The sequence below is a fragment of the Electrona antarctica genome (assembly GCF_951216825.1).
Source record: "Electrona antarctica genome assembly, chromosome: 3".
Lineage (NCBI taxonomy): Eukaryota > Metazoa > Chordata > Actinopteri > Myctophiformes > Myctophidae > Electrona > Electrona antarctica.
The window spans coordinates 54,094,842-54,122,505 of NC_136808.1; the positions used below are offsets into that span (position 1 = coordinate 54,094,842).

A 27,664-nucleotide genomic window follows, 5' to 3' on the forward strand; every position below is an offset into this window, starting at 1 on the left:
TATCATGACACAACATAGTAGGCATATTTACCATAAAGTCCCATTTTAAATTTCGGCTACTTCCCAAAACAATTGACAAACATAATTTAAAAAATGACAATGTAGTTTTGTCAACTGTGCCGGCTATAGTTTGATGCCATTTGTTGTACTTTTATAGTTTTATTCGACTTAAGTATACATTTGAATACAATTTTTTGATTGATTGATTTATTAACAGTTTGCAGAATTACAATACATTTCAAGTAGGCTACAACTCAATACGAAAACTGTTAACAGTGAGTGGACGACACCATAAAGCATTACACTTGTTTGTCAATAGGGCCCACCATTTTCAATTCATCAAAAGCTAGGACTTGCTACTTAAAACCAAGACTTAGTGGTCGAGCCTGGCCGACTCCGTGGGGACCTTAGGGACATACAGCAGGTTAGAAACATCCCCCCAGACAGTGTGACATCACCGCTGGACAAAGCGGTGTGTGAGGAGTGGTTTGTTTCTGTGAACAGAGAATCGTCCCGAATCAATGGAACTTAAAAATCCGTACAATCTTTGACGCACTGCCACTGACCGCAAACTATAGGATTATTATCAAAGCACAAACAGTCAATCGCGTCTGTTGAAGAAGCAGCACGTACAGTGTTTCTCTGTGTTTGTATTTACTGTAAAGGGGAATGTACTACAGCTCAAGAAAATAGAAAGACCGCCTGCTTTGCTGAAAGAGAGAAAGAGCCACTCATGAACCGCTGGCTGGATGCTGCTCGGTGATTTAACTTTCAGAACATGGTAAGGATTATTCAAGTTGTGTATTAAAACAAATGAGAAATGATACGGTAAATAAACAATGATGCTATATCGAGAATGGGGGGTTTCCAAAGAAAGACCACGCAACAGCTGAAGACTATACGTATCCCGGACGGACTGACCGGCGCGGGGGCAACTGTTTTAATATTTGACAAACTAAAGTAAATACGGTTGTCGCTGGTATGAAATTACTGTTTCTAAATAGACCGTTTGTTTTCGGTGCAAACCAGAGGCCTGTACTGTACCACAGTTATGTGTTTATTACCCGGGAATGTAGCGTTTATGAATGAAATGCAATGCAATGCGCCCCCCTTTGACAAAAGGTGAGAACAGCAACATTTTTTTTCCATACTGTAGTGTAACTGCACGAGCTCAGCTGGCAACGCCAACTTTGTATCCAAAATGGTGAATGCCATTATGCCAACATCACATCCTCAGACCAGACCATGATATTCACTCACTTTTGGGTCAGATGCTATTTATTTGTACAACATGAATGAAGTGAAGTCATCAGTGGTGGAAGTAAAGCCTATGTAGCCTACTGATGTAGCCTATAGCCTAGTAGCCTACAATTATGAGGCAGGCTACTTTTACTTTATACTTTTATACTTCTACTATATATCTCAGAGGCGTACTCCTTATGCCACTACACTTTAATATTTGACAGATTTAGATTAGTTCAAAACATATACTTTAAGCACGTAAGCCTATCTTATACTCTTAAAAGACATGCATTTTATTTGTAAGAGAGTACTATTTCTATATCGCTATTTCTACTTTTACAATCCATATTATAGACAGTTCATATGCATTAGGTGTACACTAGTCTTTATAATGTATTATTTACTTTGAAGTCAGTGCTGTGCAGTGGTTTTGTCCTGAAAGGACACCTAGCCCGATGTTGCCCATATAAATAGTCTATATATCACATTAAGGAGAGGAATAGCTGTGATTTCCTGGCGGGACTTACAACTTCCTGTGGGATACAATAGTCTTTCATAGTGAACTGCAAACATAGTAGTGCCCAAGAGGAAATCCTATAATCTGATTTGGATCAAAGACAAGTTTTCTTTTTTCTGTGACTAGATCAGTCGTTCTCAAACCTCTTAATGTCAAGGACCCCCAACCCCCCCATATCTGTGTGAATACAACAAAGTCGCCCTTTTACCAACTTTTACCAGGCATACAGCAATCTAAGTAGCCTTGCCGAGCCATGAGGCCCATAGGGCAGGAGCCTATCTCCTGTTTCTGTAGCGTGAGGCAGCTTGATGTACAAGTACACCCCATGGACATGACGCTAGTCTGTCGCAGGGACTTACCCCCAATTATTACATGGCTTGGTTGAATGCTTGATTCTGATTGGTCAATCGCTTAATTCAGCGGTGAATTATGTGTCGATAATGACCGCTCCGCTGTATAACAGACCGCTGCCTAATCAAACCCTCTGAGCACCAGCTGCGCGGCTGCGCCCCGCTTGATTTACTGCTGTTTCCAACATGACAGCCATGTAAACACACACACTAGTGACACACAACTTAAAAATGTTTTTGAAAACATTTTGAGCGAGAAATAGATGAAGCAGGACCCGAAAATGGATTCTATTTGATTTACTCACTTCCTTGTTTTCCGACAGTGCTGACGCAGCCAGCGCGAACTTATGGAATACTTTTTTTGTTGTGTGTTGGGTCAATGTATTAATTTATGTTAGTTAGCCATGTAATAAGCGGGATAATATCTGGCTAGGTGGTCATTGTCGGGAGATAATTCACCTTCAGGGAGTGTAACCACCTCGGCTTCGCCTCGGTGGTTAAACTCCCTGTCGGTGAATTATCTCCCGACAATGACCACCTAGCCAGATATTATCCCTTACTTCAACCCTTGATGCTGAGTGTCAAGCAGGGAGTCTTTGGTATGACCCGGCCAGGGATTGAACCCCGACCTCCCAGTCTCAGGGCGGACACTAACCACAAGGCCACTGAGTTGGTGTACAGCAATCTGGTATTCCTAAAGTAACCTAAGTAAATTATGCTTAAATCTTTCCTAACCTTAACCTTAGTAAAACGTGGCCAAACATATTCCTAAACTTAACCCCAGTAAAACTATGCCTAACCAAACTTATTTCTAACCTTAATCTCAGTATTAAACAAAATACAGAATACAAGAACCGCCACACGGAGTGGTCGGCGTGAGGTCGGCAGAAAAAAACGAGGGTGAGATGGATTATGGACGACGGTACCTGATACCCTCTGAGTATACAGGGTCCATTTAGTTCCATTTGTAGTTTTGTACACTTAGAGTTACAGACCTGTAACTGTAGGGTCCATTTAGAACCATTCCCTGATGAAGGCTTAACCGCCGAAACGTTGGATTCATTTTTGTCTTACCTGCTGTCCTAATAAAATATTGGCACTCTGGCTATTGGCGTGTGCGGTCACCCTCTTGTTTTTTCAAGATTTACTCTCCATTTACAACCCCCCAAGGAACCTTGAGGGTCCCTGAAACCACTTTGAGAACCACTGCGCTATAGATTATATCCCCGAAATGTTCCACTGGTTTTTGGTGTGAAGTTTTGATTGGAATTAAAATTAGTCAAAAAATATATTGCGTTGCGAGTCTACAGTTGCGACTACAATGGGGAGTTTATTGCACAGTTTGGCAGCCAGGAGGGGAGAAGAGCAATTGACGCGTGGAGCGCTGTCCAGGCAGGGTGTTTTAAGGAAGCTTCAGACAGCATTCCTGTGTTCGCTGATGTAAAGCAAAGCAAAGCAAAGTTCTTTGTTTACCCAGGGTGAATGGACTAAGCTCAAGATGCTTGTTTACAGCCAGACCCTGCTCATAGAACATTTCATGGTAGGGGTTCAATGCCTTGCTCAAGGGCACTTCAGCGGTGGTAATTTTAACGTGCCGGTCCGGGGATTCGAACTGGCGACCTTCCGATAACAAGACCGCTCCGCAAACCGTTCGGCCACCGCTGCCACCATGTGAGCAGGAGAGGGGTTGCCAGGTTGGATCAGACCTTGAAGGTACAGTGGGGGCCATGCCATGGCCCTTTAGAACCCATTTTGGGCGGGAACCCCTTTTGGTGTTAGCATTATGTTATGCTTTAGCTATTGAAAAATAGCAGATCTACAAGCTCATAGCGCGCCACCGAGTGGCGTGCTACGAGCTTGTAGGTCAGCTATTTTGAAAAAATCGAAGAACGACTGACATAGAAACATAGCTTTTTCAGAAAACTGTCAGGATGTAGAAGACATTTTTAGAATCTGATCTCAGGTCAAAATGGGTTAGTTGAGATAAACATGACTGCTTTCTTGATAGGGGTGAAATGTCTCTCCCTCATCAGGAGACATAAAGTGGTTTGAAAATGACAATGTTTTCCATACGGCACAGGGCAGGGGTTTTCAACCCTTCTCATATCAAGGCCCATTATTTATTTAGTATTTGAGCCACAGACCACTATTTGATGAGATTTAGCCTCTCAGACCCAAAACTTACGAATATTTTTTGTTTGATTTTGTCCACAATTCCGTGCTGTATTGATGTTGGTACCATTAGGAGAGATAACAGGCAAACGATGATCAAAATAACAATTCTACTAATTCTCTCTAATTGTGTAGACTTCTTGTAAATTAAGTAATGCAGATGTTAAACAATAATTTAACTCTCGAGAGCATAACATGAAACCAAATGGACCTTTAAGGGTCCATTTGGTTTCATTTTACGCTATCAAGAGTTAACCCATTTTGGGCGGGAACCCCTTTTGGTGTTAGCATTATGTTATGCTTTAGCTATTGAAAAATAGCAGATCTACAAGCTCATAGCACGCCACCGAGTGGCTCTCCATCATTTAGCATGGGGACCACCTGTAACCCCCTCAAGGACCACTGATGGTCCCCGGACCACTGGTTGAAAACCACTGGCATAGGGGAATACGAGTGCAGTACTTTGTTTCGACTAGTCATTGGTCCGAAAAACGACAACCCACCTCAAACCCTAACCCAACCATAACCGCAAGCACGGGAGCAGGCGCTAGTCCGAGGTGCGGACGCATGTCGAGCCAATGCTCCGTCGGACCATAGTATGACTCCCGGGGAATACCATACACAATGCTAATAGCTTTCAGTAACCACGTATGAAGCATAGGGGAATACCATACACAATGCTAATAGCTTTCAGTAACCACGTATGAAGCATAGGGGAATACCATACACAATGCTAATAGCTTTCAGTAACCACGTATGAAGCATAGGGGAATACCATACACAATGCTAATAGCTTTCAGTAACCACGTATGAAGGGGAATACCATACACAATGCTAATAGCTTTCAGTAACCACGTATGAAGCATAGGGGAATACCATACACAATGCTAATAGCTTTCAGTAACCACGTATGAAGCATAGGGGAATACCATACACAATGCTAATAGCTTTCAGTAACCACGTATGAAGCATAGGGGAATACCATACACAATGCTAATAGCTTTCAGTAACCACGTATGAAGCATAGGGGAATACCATACACAATGCTAATAGCTTTCAGTAACCACGTATGAAGCATAGGGGAATACCATACACAATGCTAATAGCTTTCAGTAACCACGTATGAAGCATAGGGGAATACCATACACAATGCTAATAGCTTTCAGTAACCACGTATGAAGCAAGCCGAGTGCAGCACATATGGGAAGTTAAGGCCCAAATGGTCTCGTGCATCATGTTAATGCTCATGCTGACCTTTGTTGGAGATGGATGACCTAAAGGCATCAGTACCACATCATCACTAACCGACTCACAGGGAAAGCAAGGCTGGGAATTGCCAGAGACTTCCAATTATAATTGCATGACAATACCTGGGCCATAAAAATAAAATAAAAACACTATTACAATTAGGGATAATATTATTCCACAATGGGTTTATTTTTTAATGCTTTTGACCTCACTGGAAAGCTTAACCCATTTTGACCTGAGATCAGATTCTAAAAATGTCTTCTACATCCTGACAGTTTTCTGAAAAAGCTATGTTTCTATGTCAGTCGTTCTTCGATTTTTCAAAAATAGCAGACCTACAAGCTTGTAGCGCGCCACTCGGTGGCGCGCTATGAGCTTGTAGATCTGCTATTTTTAAATAGCTAAAGCATAACATAATGCTAACACCAAAAGGGATTCCCGCCCAAAATGGGTTAATAACCCTCAGAGCAATAAACCATCAAAACCAATGTTGCTTATGATTGCGTTTAAAAGGCCATGAAGCACTTATACTGAATTACTTTCAACACCTTTCAGGCAGTCATCCAGCGACCAATAGTAATAGAACATGTTAATTTCATTGGATCATTAAAATATAATTTATTTATAGGTTAAATAATGTGAATAAAGATAATACACACAAAAAGAGCAATACTGTTGCTCCAACACATTTATTTGTGTACATTGAAGAGGCTTTTGAAGAGGCTTTTGAAGACGCTTACCGGTCCATTTGGTTCCATTAGTACACACTCTGATTTTCAAACCACTTTCACCCCACAGTCTGTCAGTATAGTATACTGTATAATATCGTGTCTTAACCCATTTTGACCTGAGATCAGATTCTAAAAATGTCTTCTAAATCCTGACAGTTTTCTGAAAAAGCTATGTTTCTATGTCAGTGGTTCTTCGATTTTTCAAAAATAGCAGATCTACAAGCTCGTAGCGCGCCACTCGGTGGCGCGCTATGAGCTTGTAGATCTGCTATTTTTCAATAGCTAAAGCATAACATAATGCTAACACCAAAAGCAAAAATAGCAAAAGTAGCAGATCTACAAGCTCAACAGGTGTCGCTTCGCACTGCTTTTCGAGCTTGTGGATCTGCTACTTTTTATTTTTATTTTTTATTTTGTATGTATAGCCAATACTTTTTACCCACTAATCCCCAATTTAGTTGTTACGGTATGCCAATTGATTCCTCCCCCCCCACATGTCTGTGTCATTACTGATTCACCTGCCAGTGAGGTGCCCCCACCGGGAGGACGTAGAGCCTACTCCTCCCGCCCAACACTCCCCGCTGACAGGTGCCGCCCCCAGCCCGTAGGATTACGTGCAACGACCACCCTCCTCAACCCGTTTCCCTCCTGCGAACATGTATGGCCAATTGTATGTCGCATAAACGCCCGACAAAGCCAGTTGCACCACGGCGGATTCAAACCCACAGCCTCCGTGGTGGTGGGTGGGTGGGTGGGTGTACAAATCTGTACACTCTCTGAGTTAAATTAACAGTGGTTTTACAATATAAATCGGGGTACCAGAGATAGAAATGCCATTAAATCGGGGGTCCGTAGCATAATGCGTGTGAATCTGGGGGGTCCATGAAATTAATACGTTTCGGAATCACTGCTAGAACCGTAATAATCCTCCCTTATCGGGGGTCACTGGCATATGTTTTCAAAATGGGGGTCCGTGGCCTAATAAATGTTGATTTGGGGGTCCTTGACACGAAAAAGTTTGGGAACCACTGCACTAGGGCAGCAGGGTTCAAGTTGTTAGATTGTAAACACTGGAGATGTTACTGTGGTGACAACATCAAAATACCATGTCTTTCTTTCCCCCTAACACTGTTATTTATGTCCAATATCAAGCTTTATATTGACCTGTTCACTGTACAGTAACAGCTCCTCCAGTATATTTGTCTGGAATCCCACAGTTCAGACTGAAGCTGCGGTCAGCTTGTTTTGACCCTTGATGTTGAGCTGGATAATAAAAGTCAGATAATAAATGCGAGGGAAAACGGGGGGATTTTTACTTGGCATGGGACAGGGGAAGAACTTTGAGTAATTTTGGAAGACGACGTCAGACCTTTGATGGCTTCCTGGTGGCTGAACAATGGAGACACCCACCCCAGACGGTGGTGGTTTAGTTACGCTGATCCAATGGCATAGCTCCGTTCATGCTGCATGGGCACAGGCAGACTGTACGTACTGTACTGTGTGTGGAAGAAGTCCTCATATCGTTACACTACAGACTGACACATACTGTACTGTGTGTGGAAGAAGTCCTCATATCGTTACACTACAGACTGACACATACTGTACTGTGTGTGGAAGAAGTCCTCGTATCGTTACACTACAGACTGACACATACTGTACTGTGTGTGGAAGAAGTCCTCATATCGTTACACTACAGACTGACACATACTGTACTGTGTGTGGAAGAAGTCCTCGTATCGTTACACTACAGACTGACACATACTGTACTGTGTGTGGAAGAAGTCCTCATATCGTTACACTACAGACTGACACATACTGTACTGTGTGTGGAAGAAGTCCTCATATCGTTACACTACAGACTGACTCATACTGTACTGTGTGTGGAAGAAGTCCTCATATCGTTACCACTACAGCAGTGGGTCCATTTGTGGGTCGCGGACACACTTGTATGGGTCCCTTAACTCTTTGAGAGTTTCAAGGATTTCTATATAGTTTGTAGACTTCTCTATGGCAGAATGGCGTTTTTGAATGATTTATTGAAAATTCTCTGTTGTGAATGTGTGACAACGAAAGACCTTCAGAGAAAGCTTGACTTGTCTGCTTACAGGAAAAAAATGAACTGAGTTGATAAAATGTTTAGTTCTTGTGTTGGAAGCCATTTAAAAGAGCCTGCATTTACACTGTTTTCTGTTTCTAGGACAACCAAAAAAAGTTATGACCAGTTGAAGTTTTATTTTCTAAAGAACTTTTTTTCTGCTGGGCGTACACACCCATGCCATATCTCATTTTAAAGGGTGAGTTGTCTAGTTAAAAAAAGAAAAAGAAAAAAGTTTCTCACATGTACCACTGTAGATATTTTGCCATCTATAAATAGCATGGTCAGTCAGGACCAATCTGACCTATCCAGCTAAAAGTTCCCATAGCTCTGCATTGGAACGTGATAGAAACTCAAATTCTTTTTTGGGTAAATGTAGACATTCTAACGCACATTTTGATATATACCATGTCTACATAGTCTTACCAGTACCTTGTATATTCATGCATTAATCTCAAAAACCTGTTACGAAGAAACACAGTTTTGATAAAAAAAACACATCCAAGGACATTGTTTTGATATGACTTGGTGCCCATGATATGTATCAAAATATAGACTTGAATGTATACTGCATTATAATAAAAAAATTGGGTTCTTACCATCTACAATTACAGAGTAAATCACAGTTGAAACTCGCTTAGTCAAACCATAAACCTCAGAATAGTGTAAAAATAGCCCGACAGGTATCTCAAATTGGAAAAGTGCACTTTTATTTCTTCAGAACATAACCAGAACATAAACATTATAATTTAAAATAATTACAGAAAATAAATAAATACTAATGCAATACATAGTGTACATACTGTACACTATTTTGACGTTGACATTGTATGTGTAGGCTATACAGGGTACAGTTCTATTTGACGTTGACAGTGTGTGTGTAGGACACCGACCCCCCCTCCCCCCCTGAACCACCGGAGATGAAGCAGCTTAGCCGCACTGTTACACTATTTTGACGTTGACATTGTATGTGTAGGCTATACAGGGTACAGTTCTATTTGACGTTGACAGTGTGTGTGTAGGACACCCACCCCCCCTCCCCCCCTGAACCACCGGAGATGAAGCAGCTTAGCCGCACTGTTACACTATTTTGACGTTGACATTGTATGTGTAGGCTATACAGGGTACAGTTCTATTTGACGTTGACAGTGTGTGTGTAGGGTATACAGGGTAGTTACAGTTCTATTGACGTTGAGGGTGTAGACTTTCAAAATAAGAAAAGAAAAAAAAAGAGAACAGTTATTCAAAGTAGTGCTTGATATTCTTGTCCTTGTGGTAAACGAAGAAGCATGGGAACAAACACAAGGGCACCTCACAATCAGGGCAGTAATACAGGGTCATATGCCGGAGTGGTCTACCATTGGGACCGTTACTGAGCAGGTGGAGCCTGCAGGTTCTCTTGTCAATTCTCACTGGCACATGGCCACGCAAATGCACCTCAAGTCTCCTATTCTCGTCACCTGCTCTTGCCCTATATGGACGATCACCCCCCACTGCCCCCTCCGCCGCCGCCTCCTCCTCCTCCTCCTCCTCCTCCTCCTCCGGCCTCCCTGGTCTCAGTGATGTCCACCTCTCCACCACCAACATGATATAGTCCAGGAGAGTTTTTGTCCTGCCCTGTTTGAGTTTGTGCAACACGAACGCATTGTACATCACCATCTGAAACATGTAAAAGACAAACTTCACAGGCCACTTGTAGGACTTACGGGCAAACGGGTAGTAGGAGATATGTTGGTCTAGTTTGTCCACACCATTCATGTACTTGTTGTACTCGTTGACACAATGTGGCTTAATTTTTTTATCCCTGACTGGCTCGCCTGGCGTCACTCTGGCTTTCTTACGCCTCTCAGTGACTGTGACCATCGTGTGTGGGTGGATGGTGCTGCACATTTTGACAACCTTCTTGTCCCGCCAAGCCAACAGCATCACCCCGTCATTGTTGTGGCGCATCAGAGTCTCGCCCAGCTTCATGTCGCCTGGTTTGCTAAGCCGCTTCATCTCCGGTGGTTCCCCCCTGTTCTTCCTCATCGTCCCACATACATGGGTTCCCAAAGACAGTAGCATAATACACCTGTTCACTGAGTTGTACAGATTGTCCATGTACAAATGGTAGCCTTTGTTGGACAACGGTCCGAGAAGCTCCATCACGGTTGTGTCCAGCCCACAGCCTACTCCGGTATATGGCTTCATGTTCCAGAGGTAGCCCGTCGCTGAATCGGCTAGGCAGTAGGATTTAATTCCCCATTTCACTGGCTTCAGCGGATTATAGCACTTCCAAGCCAGTCTTCCCTTCCATAGCATAACACCTTCGTCGATGGATATGTTCTTCTCTGGGGTGTACATGGACTGAAACCGGGCCAGAAGGTAGTTCACAAGATATCTGACTTTGTACATGCGGTCCGCTGTGTCTGGAGTCTCCTGGTCACTGAAGTGAAGGAACCGCTTGAGCAGCAGAAACCGGGTCAGGCTCATGGTGCGCCTGAACTGCTGTGTCTCATTAGCCTTACGCCGGGACCAGTATGACACAAGGGTTGGCTTCCTCACAAGGCCCGTCAGGAAAAAGAGCCCGAAGAAATTCTTCAACTCTATCACAGAGACATCCGTCCATTTCTTCACTGTGGAGTGTGGGAGTGGGTCCTGGATCTAGATAGATAGATATATAAGTTAGATTTATTTGCAGAAATTACAACAAAGTCATCAATTTGGGAAAACATCAATGTGGAATATACACAATACACACCATTGCGATGGACTGCGCTGCATATCTGTTGGTCTCATCGCAAATATACTGGAGCAGCTCATCGGTCAGCAACAGCTCAAAGAAGTCCACTGGATCACTCTCTGCACTGAGGTCACAGTGAACACCCGGCTCTCCAGTAAACGGGATGTCCTGTGGCTCCCACCCACCAGCAGACCACCCTGGCGAAGCCGTTGAGTTGGCATCACCTAAATTACAGGAATACACAATTATTAGCATAAAAAACATTGTTTTTATTCATGTAGAATACATCTGGTGGAGCTGTAACATGTGATGAGACTATAAAATGATATACATGATTTTGTTCTGTGCATTGTATTTATACCTGCTTCCATGGGCACAGGGGCAGCATCTGCAGCTGTCGAGATGATGGGCTGTTCATCATCTGTAAAACAACAACCATTTCAATCAATTAGAGGCATGGTGTAGCGTTCTCCATAGTGCCAAATGCAGACAGACTTTAGCCACATCCACAAGTTATTTAGCTCTCTAGTTACTCACCTCCATCCACATCACTGTTCACCTCATCTTCATCATCGTGCCACTCCTCATCACCCGGTTCTAAATATGTACAAATAAATAATCATTTAGCTGGAGTGCACGCTACAATTACATTCCTTCATACAAAAATGTAGCCAATCACATACGAATTGTGGCCAACACATCCATCTATTCAGTGTTGATCCATTTCAGCCAACACATTGTAGCCAACACACATCAAAGCAAAGCAAAGTGTCCATCGTTGTATCCCCCCCCCCACTGCTACAGCGGTGGAGTCCTAAGCGAACCAATGGGGCTTTCAAATAGATCTGTATTGAGCTTGCATGATGATCAAATGAACGTATTGTACCGTGGTTTATATGCTATATATTATGAGAAATGTTCCATTACTTTTTCCCCCATCTATTCAGTATTGTTTTATCGTTTATTATGATCCCTGTTTTTTTGTATTACTTTTCCGCGCCGCTGGGGGAAGGGTGGTGTAATGCAGGCCGCAAAGCTAAGCTAATTCATTATACTACTAAATCTATATAATATTGCGCTTGCATGATAATCAAAATAGTGTATTGTACCGTGGCTTATAGGCAAAATCATATAAGATGATCGCTAGAAATAAATGATTTGGATTATGTAGCATGCACGATAAAACTATCATATAAAAAATGTATTTTGACGATGACGAAGGTTTGACGAAGGTGCCGCCATCATGCGGCCATGCCGCATGATGGCGGCCTCCTAGCCTCCACCCTCCTAGCTTCACAGAGTCAGGACACAGTCAGACTGACCACCCTCCTAGCCTTCACAGAGTCAGAGGACACAGTCAGACTGACCACCCTCCTAGCTTCACAGAGACAGGACATAGTCAGACTGACCACCCTCCTAGCTTCACAGAGTCAGGACACAGTCAGACTGACCACCCTCCTAGCTTCACAGAGCCAGGAGGACACAGTCAGACTGACCACCCTCCTAGCTTCACAGAGTCAGAGGACAAAGTCAGACTGACCACCCTCCTAGCTTCACAGAGGCAGGACACAGTCAGACTGACCACCCTCCTAGCTTCATAGAGTCAGGACACAGTCAGACTGACCACCCTCCTAGCTTCACAGAGTCAGAGGACACAGTCAGACTGACCACCCTCCTAGCTTCACAGAGTCAGAGGACAGTCAGACTGACCACCCTCCTAGCTTCACAGAGTCAGAGGACAGTCAGACTGACCACCCTCCTAGCTTCACAGAGTCAGGACACAGTCAGACTGACCACCCTCCTAGCTTCACAGAGTCAGGACACAGTCAGACTGACCACCCTCCTAGCTTCACAGAGTCAGGACACAGTCAGACTGACCACCCTCCTAGCAGGGAAGGAAGAGCAGGATGGGATGGGTAGCGCAGACACACGGGAGGATGTGTTGATGACTTGCTAATGACAATACAGTACAATACGTAACGTGTGAGGATAGGATGCAGACCTAACTGCTCCTTTCCTTCTGTAGTGCCAGTGAGGATAAATCTCTCATCAGAGCACCAAGCACGCAGTGAGAGCATGGTTGATATACTGATAGATCATTGCTCACCTTCTGTACTTTCCACCGACAACCCGTCGTAACTCTGAGAGAGTATAAAAGAAACCAAATCGTTCATACATTTCCAATGGAATGTTTGCCTTAGATGTTGAATAGATTTATAAAATAATCTCTGTAGCAAAGAAAGGCTACTTCTCAAAGGTAGAGATCAGTGAGATCAGTGAGATCAGTTCTAGGTTAGTCTTTTCATATGGTTATATAACTTATAACCATATGAACCATATTTGCTCTAAACACATTGATTATAGTCCTGGATAACTGTCTAAAACCTTAAAAGAAAAAAAAAACACTCCGCAGAATCCCGCAGATTTTCCTCCGGAGTCACCTCAGAAAAACAGAAAAAAACCTGCAGATTCCGTTTGGCCTTAGTTATAAGAAGCAGAGTCATAGGATGGAATCCCCAACTCACTCTATAGTGTTTTTTACCACATTTCCCAAACCACAACACGCTGACTATGTCACTTTTATAGTACCCCACCCCCTCCCCTGTCTGTCTCACTGTGCTCCCCCTCCCTGTCTCTCTCTCTGTCTCACTGCGTTCACCCTTCCTGTCTCTCTCTCTGTCTCATTCTTAGAGTATATATGAATAGAGACGGCACCCGGAGGAAACCCTGAGGCGCAATGGACATAGTGGCCGAATTTGGTATTGCAGCGTGGGCCCAAACACATGAACGCGCTGGTCCGTTGACTATCATTGCGCACGTTCATGATGACACGTGAACGCGGTTTCAGTGCAATGGCAGCGCGTTCATGAGTTTGGCCCAATCAATCCCAGAATACACTCTGTTCCTACAAGGAAGGAGGAGTGAAATCGCCTCATGCGCTTTTGAGCAACTTAATGCAAGTGGATGGAGGAGAACTCGGGTGACGTCTCTATTCATATATACTCTAAAGGTCTCATTGCACTCCCCCTCCCCCCAATAACTCCTCTTCTGTCTGTCTGTCTGTTCCTCTCATGTCCTACTTTTCATAAAACTCACAGTCACTTTCACCGGTATCCATTTTTCTAAATTAGCTAAAATAGCAGATCTACAGGCTCACGGCACGAAGCTTGTAGATCGGCTATTCTTTTTTTTTTATTATAATCTTTTTTTATCCCACGATTTCGCAACCCATTTTTTCACCCAGTTATCTAATGTAATCCTGGGCACTACAATCCATCTGCCAACCCGTGGAGGGCAGCGGACGGACCTCATGCTTCTATGACCTTCTATGCATGAGGAGTCCAAGCTGCTTTTTTTCACCTGACAGTTGGGAGTTCCCCCGGCTGGACGTAGCGCGTGGAAGGAACACGTTATTCCGACCAGTTCCTTTCCCCTCCATCAGGCGCCCCGGCTGGCCAGGGGGAGGCCGTTTAGAGACCAGGATTACTGCATGTTTTTTGTGAGGGTACCTAGGTACCTCCTTCTATGCATGAGGAGTCCAAGCTGCTTCTTTTCACCTGACAGTGGGGAGTTTCCCCGGCTGGACGTAGCGCGTGAGAGGAACACGTTATTCCGACCAGTTCCTTTCCCCACCATCAGGCGCCCCGGCTGGCCAGGGGGAGGCAGTTTGTTTAGTTTAGGGTACCTACCCTAGGGGACACGGGGAGAACATGTGAGGGTACCTACCCTAGGGGACACGGGGAGAACATGTGAGGGTACCTACCCTAGGGGACACGGGGAGAACATGTGAGGGTACCTACCCTAGGGGACACGGGGAGAACATGTGAGGGTACCTACCCTAGGGGACACGGGGAGAACATGTGAGGGTACCTACCTTAGGGGACACGGGGAGAACATGCAAACTCCACACAGAAAGGCCCTTTTGCCAACCCCGCCTCGGGTATGGGCACTGATGACGCGGAGGAGAGGAGAGCATGTGTTTGGTCCGACTAGTCATTGGTCCGAAACACAACAACCCACCTCAAACCCAAACCTAGGTGCGGACACATGTCGAACCAATGCTCCGTCGGACCATAGTATGCCTCCCGGAGGAGAGAACACGCCCGCAGCGTCCCCAGCGGGAATCGTACCCAGGACCTTCTAGCTGTGAGGCGACAGCACTACCGACTGTGCCACCGTGCCCCCTGTAGATCGGCTATTCTTGCTACTTCTGCGTGACACTAGTATGACATAGCAGGGTAAAAAAACAACCTGTAAGAGGTTGAGATATGGAGATACAAGGTTTCCAACACCATGGGAGCTTGTGTCATAGTCACAAGCATGAAGTGACTTCTTCATTCTAGAATAGATCGTTAGAACAAACTGTTGTGTGTCATAAGGCCAAGGATGAATCACACACTTACATCCATCCGTACACACATGATCTAGTACATGTGACTGGAAAGACAGTAAGGCCTGACCTAAAAGGGAACGAAGACGTTATTATAAGTACACACTGGACTCCAGTGACTGGAGTAATATTCACATTCATCTCCTTGATACGCTCCACACGTCCCAGACTCTTCTCCCTTCTGGCTCCAAAACTATGGAATGAACTTCCCATTGCAATCAGAACTGCAGACTCACTCCCAATATTCCACCGTAGTCTGAAAAAGTCTGAAAACCCACGTCTTTCTTAGCCTGTAGCACTTGCCGTAGCACACTAGGCAAAGGCTAAACATATGTGACTTAGATAGCATTTTATAAACATAGCACTCGATAGTGTATACTCGTATTGTTTTATTGTACAGATATTCTACTTGCTTATGGTCCTTGATGACTATTTATATGTATTTGATTGTGTTGTTCTTACTTACTGTAAGTCAGATTAAGAGTGTGCTAAATAAATGTAAATTAATATTAGTTTGAAGCTGCTTGGATGAAGTCAGCAGAGGGCTGTGGCTGTGTGTGTGTGTGTAGTGTGTGCCTTATATTACAACAAACAAACAAACATGTGCACTTAAGCCTCTCCAACTGATCCAAAATGCCGCAGCTCGCTTGGTCTTCAACCAGCCAAAATTCTCACACGTCTCCCCCCCCTTCTCCGCTCCCTCCATTGGCTCCCGGTCGCTGCCCGCACAGAATACAAAACTCTGATACTGGCATTCAAAGCAACCAAAGGTATGGCTCCCCCATATCTTGCAAGTATGATCGAACCGCGCACTCAGATCAGCCAACGTGGGGAAGCTGGAAGTACCTTCACTAAAAACGCCGGGACAACGCTCCACACGTCCCAAACTCTTCTCCCTTCTGGCTCCAAAACTATGGAATGCACTTCCCATTACAATCAGAACTGCAGCCTCACTCCCAATCTTCCGCCGTAATCTGAAAACCCACCTCTTCAGACTCCATCATGGCCCGTAGCACTTACCCTAGCCCCTTAGATAGAACTTTACGTAGACTTAGATAGCATTTTATACAGACTTATACAGACTTGTATTTTATAGCACTTTATAGCATATATGTATAGTATAGTATGTATAGTTTATATGTATAGTTTCATTAGATATTCCACTGGTACGCTCTTAGCTTACGCATGTTTCATGATAACTACTTTTTATGTATGTGATGTATTGCCATTCTTTTTGTTTTTGCTTATTGTAAATCGCTCTGGATTAAGAGCGTCTGCTAAATGCCTAAATTGTAAATTCTAAACAAAGAAACAATCTTATCTTATCTTATCTACAGTATCTATTGTGCCGTGGGCTCATCATCAGTCAGATGAAGAATGCGAGCTCTAGACGTCACCAATGGAATGTGTCTGAATTGAAGCCTAAAGGCTGATTTAGTTGTGTGTCGGGTGTCGTGCACTGAATGAAATGAGCAGATCTACAAGCTCAGAAAGCGCACAACACTGACGCGCAACTAAGTATAACTCACTGAGGCTTAGTAGTATAGTGTGCGAGGTTTAACTTTTTGCAGTTTGTTCTGCTCTTTGCCCAGAAACCTGCCCAACTCAGGGGGTTTGATGTGCCTGCCTTCCTCCATTCCCTCATCCCTGTGCTGCCTCCAGGGGCTGAGGGAACGCAGGGCTCAGTACCCTATGCTGCCTCCAGGGGCTGAGGGAACGCAGGGCTCAGTACCCTATGCTGCCTCCAGGGGCTGAGGGAACGCAGGGCTCAGTACCCTATGCTGCCTCCAGGGGCTGAGGGAACGCAGGGCTCAGTACCCTATGCTGCCTCCAGGGGCTGAGGGAACGCAGGGCTCAGTACCCTATGCTGCCTCCAGGGGCTGAGGGAACGCAGGGCTCAGTACCCTATGCTGCCTCCAGGGGCTGAGGGAACGCAGGGCTCATTACCCTATGCTGCCTCCAGGGGCTGAGGGAACGCAGGGCTCAGTACCCTATGCTGCCTCCAGGGGCTGAGGGAACGCAGGGCTCATTACCCTATGCTGCCTCCAGGGGCTGAGGGAACGCAGGGCTCAGTACCCTATGCTGCCTCCAGGGGCTGAGGGAACGCAGGGCTCAGTAAAAACTGACACATGCTCCCAACTAAACTACTCTTTGGAGAATGCATTGGTCGGATGCTGTAATGTAAGCCCAGTCCTCCTCACCAATGATTTGCAACGCAACTACCAACTAGAACTCATGTTCTGCGCTCTCTCTTTCCGTCATGAGTAGCCACCATGGTGGCGACTGTGGCTCAGGAGGTAGAGCAGGTCGTCCAATGATCCATGGGTCGGCGGTTCGAATCCCGGCTCCTCCTGTCTACATGTCGAAGTGTCCTTGGGCAAGACACTGAACCCCAAATTGCTCCCGATGTGCTGGTTGGTACCTTGCATGGCTTCCGCCGCAATCGGTGTATGAATGTGTGTGTGAATGGGTGAATGTAATGCACTGCATGTAAAGCGCCTTGGATAAAGGCGCTATATAAATGCACCATTTGCCATTTACCACCATTACATCACTATGCTACAGTGCTCAGGTTTAGGCATGAAGCCTCATCAGATGTTTTCTCTCTCTCTCGTCCCTGCAGTGCCACCGTGTCTGAAGAGGTCATCTCCGTGCTGTGACAACCCCTTCCTCCTCCTCCTCCTCTTCCTCCTCTTCCTCCAGAAGATCATGCTGACCCTCCTCCTCCTGCTGTGTGCGCTGCTGGGCACCCAAACTCTCGGTGAGTGTTTCTGTCTGTGCCCTGCCTGCCATTACTCAAATACAATGTGTTTCTGTCTGTGCCCTGCCTGCCATTACTCAAATACAATGTTTCTGTCTGTGCCCTGCCTGCCATTACTCAAATACAATGTTTCTGTCTGTGCCCTGCCTGCCATTACTCAAATACAATGTCCAACAGGGTATTTCTACATTGTGGTTTTGCTATTTTTGAGTGGCGCCAGCCACTCCTATAGACAGCTATGTGTGTCCCTGGCTGTGTCTGTCTGTCTGTCCGTCCGAGAACGGAAATAGCGTTTGTTGACCACCAAGTGTCACTGTTGCGCAGCCGCACGCACGCACGCACGCACGCACGCACGCACGCACGCACGCACGCACGCACGCACGCACGCACGCACGCACGCACGCACGCACGCACGCACGCACGCACACACACACACACACACACACACACACACACACACACACACACACACACACACACACACACACACACACACACACACACAGTGTGTGTACAGTATTACTACAGCACGAGTACAGTACAGCACCACTCATCTCCAGAGGGGCCACATTGCATGCATGCCGTAGCAAAAATAGCCGATCTACAAGTTCAAAACGCATCACGTTTTGAACTTGTAGATCAGCTATTTTTGCTATATTTGAATTGATTTCCTGAAAAGTCATTTGAACGAATACAAATATTTTGGACATAAAAAAGACTAACATTATTTGTAATACTACTCGGCAAGCTGCTAATTTAGACTAAGTAATTAAAGCGGGTCATGTTTGCATGTTTGGAATTGTGAACAGCTGAAATCAATAACATATCAGTATTCTGAAATTAATCTGAGGGCCGCATTAAGTGAAGGTGGGGGCCGCATGTGGCCCCCGGGCCGCCAGTTGCCCATGTATGATTCAGACAATACTCCCTGCAGTATTCGCACTCCTCCATCCTTGTTCAAAGGCAGAGCAACAGTTCAGACCAGCTGGGCTACTCCCAAAACTAATAGCCCAGACAGGCAAAAAAACATGAAACAACTTCAGTCTACCAGAGGAGTTGACACAACTATAAGTATTTAAGTATGGTTTGTGCAAGGGTCATGCTTTTTGTGGTATTATAGGGGTGAGTTGTTTTTGTGTTTTTATTGTTCGGCCTGTAAAGCGGAATAGCTTTGGTCGTTTCTTCTTTTTTCAGGTTCGGGAGGGTTGGGTGGCCCGGGGAGAGGAACTTGCTGGAAGTTGCACTTTTTCTCTTTTGCCGTGAATCAGAGAGAGAGAGCGTGGGGGGAGTCCTTCCTTACTCCTTAGTCATATTTTTGTACCACCACAGGAAGGCTGTGTGGTTGATGTAGCAATTCAGGAGACATAACTCATACCCGGTCAAAGTTTCACTTCAGTAGAAATGGTGCTGCTCGAAGCGAAAACCAGTGTCATCATAAAGAATAAAAAGTGAAACAAATGGCCCGGTTGCTCGCTCGATAGCGCTTCACGACCCGGTAAATAAAAGTGGGAAATTCAGCACGTCAAGGAAAGGATCAACACGGAGTATATTCCAGCTCGGTCTATCTCCCGAGTCCTGGTCGGTCGGCCTCTGTGTGCCTGACACTGCAACTTCAGCTCCAGTCCCACAGGAGGGCCCACAGGAGGGCCCACAGGGGCCCCACAGGAGGGCCCACAGGGGCCCCACAGGAGGGCCCACAGGGCCCCCACAGGAGGGCCCACAGGGGCCCCACAGGAGGGCCCACAGGGGCCCCACAGGAGGGCCCACAGGGGCCCCACAGGAGGGCCCACAGGGCCCCCACAGGAGGGCCCACAGGGGCCCCACAGGAGGGCCCACAGGGCCCCCACAGGAGGGCCCACAGGGGCCCCACAGGAGGGCCCACAGGGCCCCCACAGGAGGGCCCACAGGGCCCCCACAGGAGGGCCCACAGGGGCCCCACAGGAGGGCCCACAGGGCCCCCACAGGAGGGCCCACAGGGGCCCCACAGGAGGGCCCACAGGGGCCCCACAGGAGGGCCCACAGGGGCCCCACAGGAGGGCCCATGTTCCTTCCTTATCGTCACTGTTGGGCAGAAACCTCTTATCTCCACATTTTAACTTTTTTGGCCCTATTTTGGGCACACCTTACTGTCACGATCAGAGTCAGAGGTGTGTAGGACCCAAGCGCCTTACTGTCACGATCAGAGTCAGAGGTGTGTAGGACCCAAGCGCCTTACTGTCACGATCAGAGTCAGAGGTGTGTAGGACCCAAGCGCCTTACTGTCACGATCAGAGTCAGAGGTGTGTAGGACCCAAGCCTTACTGTCACGATCAGAGTCAGAGGTGTGTAGGACCCAAGCCTTACTGTCACGATCAGAGTCAGAGGTGTGTAGGACCCAAGCCTTACTGTCACGATCAGAGTCAGAGGTGTGTAGGACCCAAGCCTTACTGTCACGATCAGAGTCAGAGGTGTGTAGGACCCAAGCGCCTTACTGTCACGATCAGAGTCAGAGGTGTGTAGGACCCAAGCGCCTTACTGTCACGATCAGAGTCAGAGGTGTGTAGGACCCAAGCGCCTTACTGTCACGATCAGAGTCAGAGGTGTGTAGGACCCAAGCCTTACTGTCACGATCAGAGTCAGAGGTGTGTAGGACCCAAGCCTTACTGTCACGATCAGAGTCAGAGGTGTGTAGGACCCAAGCCTTACTGTCACGATCAGAGTCAGAGGTGTGTAGGACCCAAGCCTTACTGTCACGATCAGAGTCAGAGGTGTGTAGGACCCAAGCCTTACTGTCACGATCAGAGTCAGAGGTGTGTAGGACCCAAGCCTTACTGTCACGATCAGAGTCAGAGGTGTGTAGGACCCAAGCCTTACTGTCACGATCAGAGTCAGAGGTGTGTAGGACCCAAGCCTTACTGTCACGATCAGAGTCAGAGGTGTGTAGGACCCAAGCCTTACTGTCACGATCAGAGTCAGAGGTGTGTAGGACCCAAGCCTTACTGTCACGATCAGAGTCAGAGGTGTGTAGGACCCAAGCCTTACTGTCACGATCAGAGTCAGAGGTGTGTAGGACCCAAGCCTTACTGTCACGATCAGAGTCAGAGGTGTGTAGGACCCAAGCCTTACTGTCACGATCAGAGTCAGAGGTGTGTAGGACCCAAGCCTTACTGTCACGATCAGAGTCAGAGGTGTGTAGGACCCAAGCCTTACTGTCACGATCAGAGTCAGAGGTGTGTAGGACCCAAGCCTTACTGTCACGATCAGAGTCAGAGGTGTGTAGGACCCAAGCCTTACTGTCACGATCAGAGTCAGAGGTGTGTAGGACCCAAGCCTTACTGTCACGATCAGAGTCAGAGGTGTGTAGGACCCAAGCCTTACTGTCACGATCAGAGTCAGAGGTGTGTAGGACCCAAGCCTTACTGTCACGATCAGAGTCAGAGGTGTGTAGGACCCAAGCCTTACTGTCACGATCAGAGTCAGAGGTGTGTAGGACCCAAGCCTTACTGTCACGATCAGAGTCAGAGGTGTGTAGGACCCAAGCCTTACTGTCACGATCAGAGTCAGAGGTGTGTAGGACCCAAGCCTTACTGTCACGATCAGAGTCAGAGGTGTGTAGGACCCAAGCGCCTTACTGTCACGATCAGAGTCAGAGGTGTGTAGGACCCAAGCCTTACTGTCACGATCAGAGTCAGAGGTGTGTAGGACCCAAGCGCCTTACTGTCACGATCAGAGTCAGAGGTGTGTAGGACCCAAGCCTTACTGTCACGATCAGAGTCAGAGGTGTGTAGGACCCAAGCCTTACTGTCACGATCAGAGTCAGAGGTGTGTAGGACCCAAGCCTTACTGTCACGATCAGAGTCAGAGGTGTGTAGGACCCAAGCCTTACTGTCACGATCAGAGTCAGAGGTGTGTAGGACCCAAGCCTTACTGTCACGATCAGAGTCAGAGGTGTGTAGGACCCAAGCCTTACTGTCACGATCAGAGTCAGAGGTGTGTAGGACCCAAGCCTTACTGTCACGATCAGAGTCAGAGGTGTGTAGGACCCAAGCCTTACTGTCACGATCAGAGTCAGAGGTGTGTAGGACCCAAGCGCCTTACTGTCACGATCAGAGTCAGAGGTGTGTAGGACCCACGCCTTACTGTCACGATCAGAGTCAGAGGTGTGTAGGACCCAAGCCTTACTGTCACGATCAGAGTCAGAGGTGTGTAGGACCCAAGCGCCTTACTGTCACGATCAGAGTCAGAGGTGTGTAGGACCCAAGCGCAGGACAGAGGATGAGGCAGACACAAGGCAGGTCGAGTGCACAGTGGTTTATTAACGAAAAACCAGAGGAACAGGAACAAACACAGGAACAAGAATAAACTAGGGAACACTAGGAGCAAGAAATAACACTAGGACTAGGACAATAAACTAGAACCATGAGGAGCTAAATAACACTGACAACATTTTACGAACGAACAAAGAACTGAAAACACAAGGGCATACTTATAGACAAGGACTAACTAGACACAGGTGAACAACTGACAAATCAACACAGGGATAGGCTGGGAGACTCACAAGACACAGGTGGAGAAAACTAGACTAATCACAAGGTTTGACAAGACATGTACAGGACTACAGGGGCAGACAGGAAGGCACAAAACAATACTACAAAATAAAAGGTACACAAGTTAAAGGTGAAACTCAAACTGGAACTAAGACACAAGGAAAACAATACTACAAAATCACAGGAACACAACAGAAAGGTAAAACAATAACTAAAACCAAGAACAAGAGTACACAAGAAAACATAACACGTCACGGACCGTGACACTTACCCTTTTATCCCAAACTGCTTTGCCATATTTTACTATCTTGAAAAAACATTTTAAAATAGTTCAAATACGGTAGCCTATCTACATCGACACGTTGTAGATCGTTGTGTAGCAGTAGCATAGCAGTCTGCATTTTGAGCTTGTAGATCTGCTATGTTTGAGCTTGTAGATCTGCTATGTTTGAGCTTGTAGATCTGCTATGTTTGAGCTTGTAGATCTGCTATGTTTGAGCTTGTAGATCTGCTATGTTTGCCACTTTTGAATTTGAAATCCTGAAAAGGAACAGTTTTGGACATATGAGTTTTCCTCCACCCGACAGAGACGAGACGATCATATTTATTGAGTGTTTATCCCTGAAGCCCTAGTTCTCTAACCTGACTCCGCCAGCTGGGGCAGCAGAGAGTAAGGAACCCAGTGTACTCTCTGCTGCCCCATCTGGCGGAGTCAGGTTACTTGTTCTCAAGGACCCCCCAATTATATTTGGGGATTATTTGACCGTAGACTCCCGTCTGAAAAGATTTTGAGCCAGGGACCAGAGAGCCAGAGATCGACAAGCCAGTTCAAGCTTGCTACTTTTGCTATACTTTTGTGTGAAGCTGTCGTATGACCAAGTATGTGTTTTAGTATGTCCATCTACGCCTGATGTCGAAATAAAAAAAAAAGTCTTCAGAAAGAATATATATTCAAAGATTTGTGCCGCATTTTCACGATTTTTCAAAAATAGCAGACCTACAAGCTCGTAGCACACCACTCGGTGGCGCGCTATGAGCTTGTAGATCTGCTATTTTTCAATAGCTAAAGTATAACATAATGCTTAGTTAAAACACCAAAAGGGGTTCCCGTCCAAGTATGTGTTAATTTACGAAAAATAATAAATAAAAGATAAAAGGTTTAGGAGGTTTCTGCCCCGACAGCTACAATATTATGCAGATAAAGTGTTCCTTTAAGCAATATTAATAGAAAAGTATTTCTTGCACTGGTCAAAAGGACAGCTCTTTCCTGAAGGCCGGTCCGGTCCTTATGGCTGTACGCACGCACGCACGCACGCACGCACGCACGCACGCAAGTACGGCGCGCACACACGCATTTGAAGTCTCAGCTCAGGAGACTGTTTTCCAGTGGCAGGCAGTGAGCTTCATTAGGGCTCCACTGTGTCTTTGAGGCCTTTAATGAGCCTCTGGCCTGCTCATTACTGACTGACTGCATGGTCTGGTCTCTCTCCCTGGGGGAGGGAGAGAGAGAGAGAGAGAGAGAGAGAGAGAGAGAGAGAGAGAGAGAGAGAGAGAGAGAGAGAGAGAGAGAGAGAGAGAGAGAGAGAGAGAGAGAGAGAGAGAGACATTACTGACTGACTGCATGGTCTGGTCTCTCTCCCTGGGAGAGAGAGAGAGAGAGAGAGAGAGAGAGAGAGAGAGAGAGAGAGAGAGAGGACAATCTGACTGCATGGTCTGGTCTCTCTCCCTGGGATAGAGAGAGAGAGAGAGAGAGAGGACAATCAGGCGGTGTCTGGCTCTGATGGAGGTCTTTAACTGGCTGATAATGGCCTATTGTAGCTCACACAGTGATACACGTGTACCCAGCTGACTGTCAGTGGAAGAAGTATAGCAATACCACTCTTAGTTAGTCACTTATAGTTACTGCGAGAGAGAGTGAGGTCCAGCCAACACCACCGACTCACTCGGGATTCCTGGATCGCTGCCCTCCACAGTTTCCGATGTATGTAATGTCAGGTTCCTGAGCTCTGCAGTTTGAATAGCATTGAATAGCTATGCTGTCTATTCCACCAAATACGTGACATAATATACATAAAAGCAGCACTATGTAACTTTCCTCTTCTACCCAGGATTTGAACCTGGGTAGAAGTGCTATTGTAGCTCCCACAATGCCACACATGTACCCAGCTATAAGTTAACCCATTTCCACCTGACGCAAGATTCTACAAAGGCCTTCTAAACCCTGACGGTTTTCTGAAAAACCTATGTTTCTGTGTCAGTGGTTCTCAAACCATTTCATGTGATGGACCCCCAGAATTATATGAAATTGGCCGCCGACCCCCATCTGAAAATATGTTGTTCCAGGGACTCCCCGGAAGCAAAGATTTGAGTTAAAAACGCTCTGACAGAATGTATATTCAAAGATTTGCGCCACATTTTAACGATTTAAAAAAAATAGAAGACCTACAAGCTCGTAGCGCGCCACTCGGTGGCGCGCTATGAGCTTGTAGGTCTGCTATTTTTCAATAGCTAAATTATAACATAATGTTTACAACACCAAATGGGGTTCCCGCCCAAAATGGATTAATTAAGTGTGAGGCGCAGCTGGCTAATATGGTCTAGGCTGGTGATATGGTGCAGAGAAGCACTGACCAGATGTATTGTGTGGGAGACATTCTTTTTTATTGCCTTAGCAGTTAGTTCCAGCTTCATTCTCATAATTATATGAGTAGAAAGTTTGAGGTTTCAAGAGAGTTTCATCATATTATGGTGCCATGATATTGTTCTGCTTTTTTCATGTTCAATTTTAACGACCTGGAATGCATCTGTGTCACCTTTTATGCTTTTAACCACTTTAACCATTATTTTAAACTTTAGCTGTTGAAAATAGCAGATCTACAAGCTCGACATCTGCTATTTTGGAAAAATCAGGAAAATGTGTGCAAATATTTGAATATATATTCTTTCACAGCGGGCGTTTTTAACTCATGTCTTTGCTTCTGGGGGGGGGGGGTTGGCCGGAACAACATATTTTCAGATTGGGGTCTGAGGCCAAATCCTGCCACACTAATAGCCAGCGCAACACCCCATCCTTTGTCCGCCTTCTCCTACCAAACCACACCGTTTGCACACATCTCACCATGCACAACACCAACAGCATGCCTGTCCAGACATCAACCACTACTTTGCATCCATGCAACTGTCATATTTACAGTACAATACCCATTTTTATGAAATAACACATTCTTGCGCAACACCACCAGCCTACGTCAAAATCGTCACCACTTCGCCGAGTTACACCAACTCCGTTCACTTCATGGGGCCAGTCCAATAGTACGGCCTTCACAGTGACACACGCGTTATTTCCGACCCTCAATGTCCAATCTCGCTACCTCTGCTCTACACCAGCTCATCTTACCTCCGCCCCCTCCCCCTCTGGCTGCTGTGCCGGCCAGGCGACCACACCACCACGTCGTGTTGACTAGACTACACTAATAAGGACCCATGACGGCCACCACCATCAACAACACGCCGGCAACAACCCGACACACACATCTCTCGCCTATCGCACGGCAAACGCCACACAACTACACTACGCTTGGTGAACGCGCCTATCGCACGGCAAACGCCACACAGCTGTGTGATATTAGTCTGGCTTATTAGCCAGGCTAACACAACTACGCTTGGTGAACGCAGCTAAAGCAGCTGCTGCCGTACAACCTGGACAACCTGGACCGAACAGCTTCACAACTTCACAGTACACTGTGGAGGAATTTTGACAAGTGCGCGTGTGAGTGAGTGAGTGAGTGAGTGAGTGTGTGTGTGTGTGTGTGTGTGTGTGTGTGTGTGTGTGTGTGTGTGCGTGCGCGCGCAGTACACTTACTATTTACCCAGGGTGTGCGTGTGTCTAATGCCACGTTCTTCCGCGCATTATTTATTATTTATTATTTATTTTCACACATGTGTGTGTGTGAGTGTGAGTGAGTGAGTGAGTGAGTGAGTGAGTGAGTGAGTGAGTGTGTGTGTGTGTGTGTGTGTGTGTGTGTGTGTGTGTGTCTGTGTGTGTGTGCGGGCGGCCGCGCAACAACACATAATAAGTAAGGGAGTGTAACCACCTCGGCTTCGCCTCGGTGGTTAAACTCCCTGTCGGTGAATTATCTCCCGACAATGACCACCTAGCCAGATATTATCCCGCTTATTACATGGCTAACTAACATAAATTAATACATTGACCCAAAACACAACAAAAAAAGTATTCCATAAGTTTGCGCTGCAGGGCTGCAGCACTGTCGGAAAACAAGGAAGTGAGTTGATCAAATAGAATACATTTTCGGGTCCTGCTTCGTCTATTTCTCGCTCAAATGTTTTCAAAAACATTTTTAAGAGCAATGTTTAGCTGTTTGTGTGTCACTAGTGTGTGTGTGTTTACATGGCTGTCATGTTGGAAACAGCAGTAAATCAAGCGGGCGCAGCCGCGCAGCTGGTGCTCAGAGGGTTTGATTAGGCAGCGGTCTGTTATACAGCGGAGCGGTCATTATCGACACATAATTCACCGCTGAATTAAGCGATTGACCAATCAGAATCAAGCATTCAACCAAGCCATGTAATAATAATTAATAACCCATCCGTTTCTACACAATACTGGGTATAAACACACAGCTGAAACATGAAGTGGAGTCTGTCAACTCCCGCAATTTCCTTCTCCCCATATTGCGCTGCTACGTAACTCTAGGATGAGCCGCCCAAAGGGCGGCGAAATTCTAGTACAGATCATTTTGGGGGTTCTTGACACGAAAAAGTTTGAGAACCACTCACATAGAAACAGGTTTTTTTCTGAAAACTGTTAGGATTTGGAAGACATTTTGTAGAATCTGGTCTCAGGTCTTAATTGGGTTAATCATTGATAGATTGTTTTGTACAGTGACAGACGA

General features: G+C 46.0%; 1 protein-coding gene and 1 long non-coding RNA gene across 3 annotated transcripts in view; one reads left to right on the forward strand and one right to left on the reverse strand.

The window, feature by feature from the left end:
- The first annotated feature begins 492 nt into the window (after positions 1–492).
- cd276 (CD276 molecule) overlaps positions 493–27,664 on the forward strand; it is a 201,351-nt gene continuing 174,179 nt past the window's right edge. Inside the window, exons 1-2 of the mRNA XM_079497831.1 lie at positions 493–781; positions 18,091–18,228. Coding sequence (XP_079353957.1) covers positions 18,177–18,228 — 52 coding nt within the window. The 5' untranslated portion in view covers positions 493–781; positions 18,091–18,176. The remainder of the gene's footprint in view (positions 782–18,090; positions 18,229–27,664) is intronic.
- On the reverse strand, positions 10,961–11,856 carry LOC306920876. Of its 2 annotated transcripts, XR_013789705.1 has the most exons (4): positions 11,615–11,856; positions 11,439–11,498; positions 11,096–11,301; positions 10,961–10,998 (listed from the first exon to the last, which is right to left on the reverse strand). It is a non-coding gene; the product is annotated as an uncharacterized lncRNA (long non-coding RNA). The 2 variants fall into 2 exon arrangements; XR_013789706.1 differs by having other exon boundaries at positions 10,986–11,301.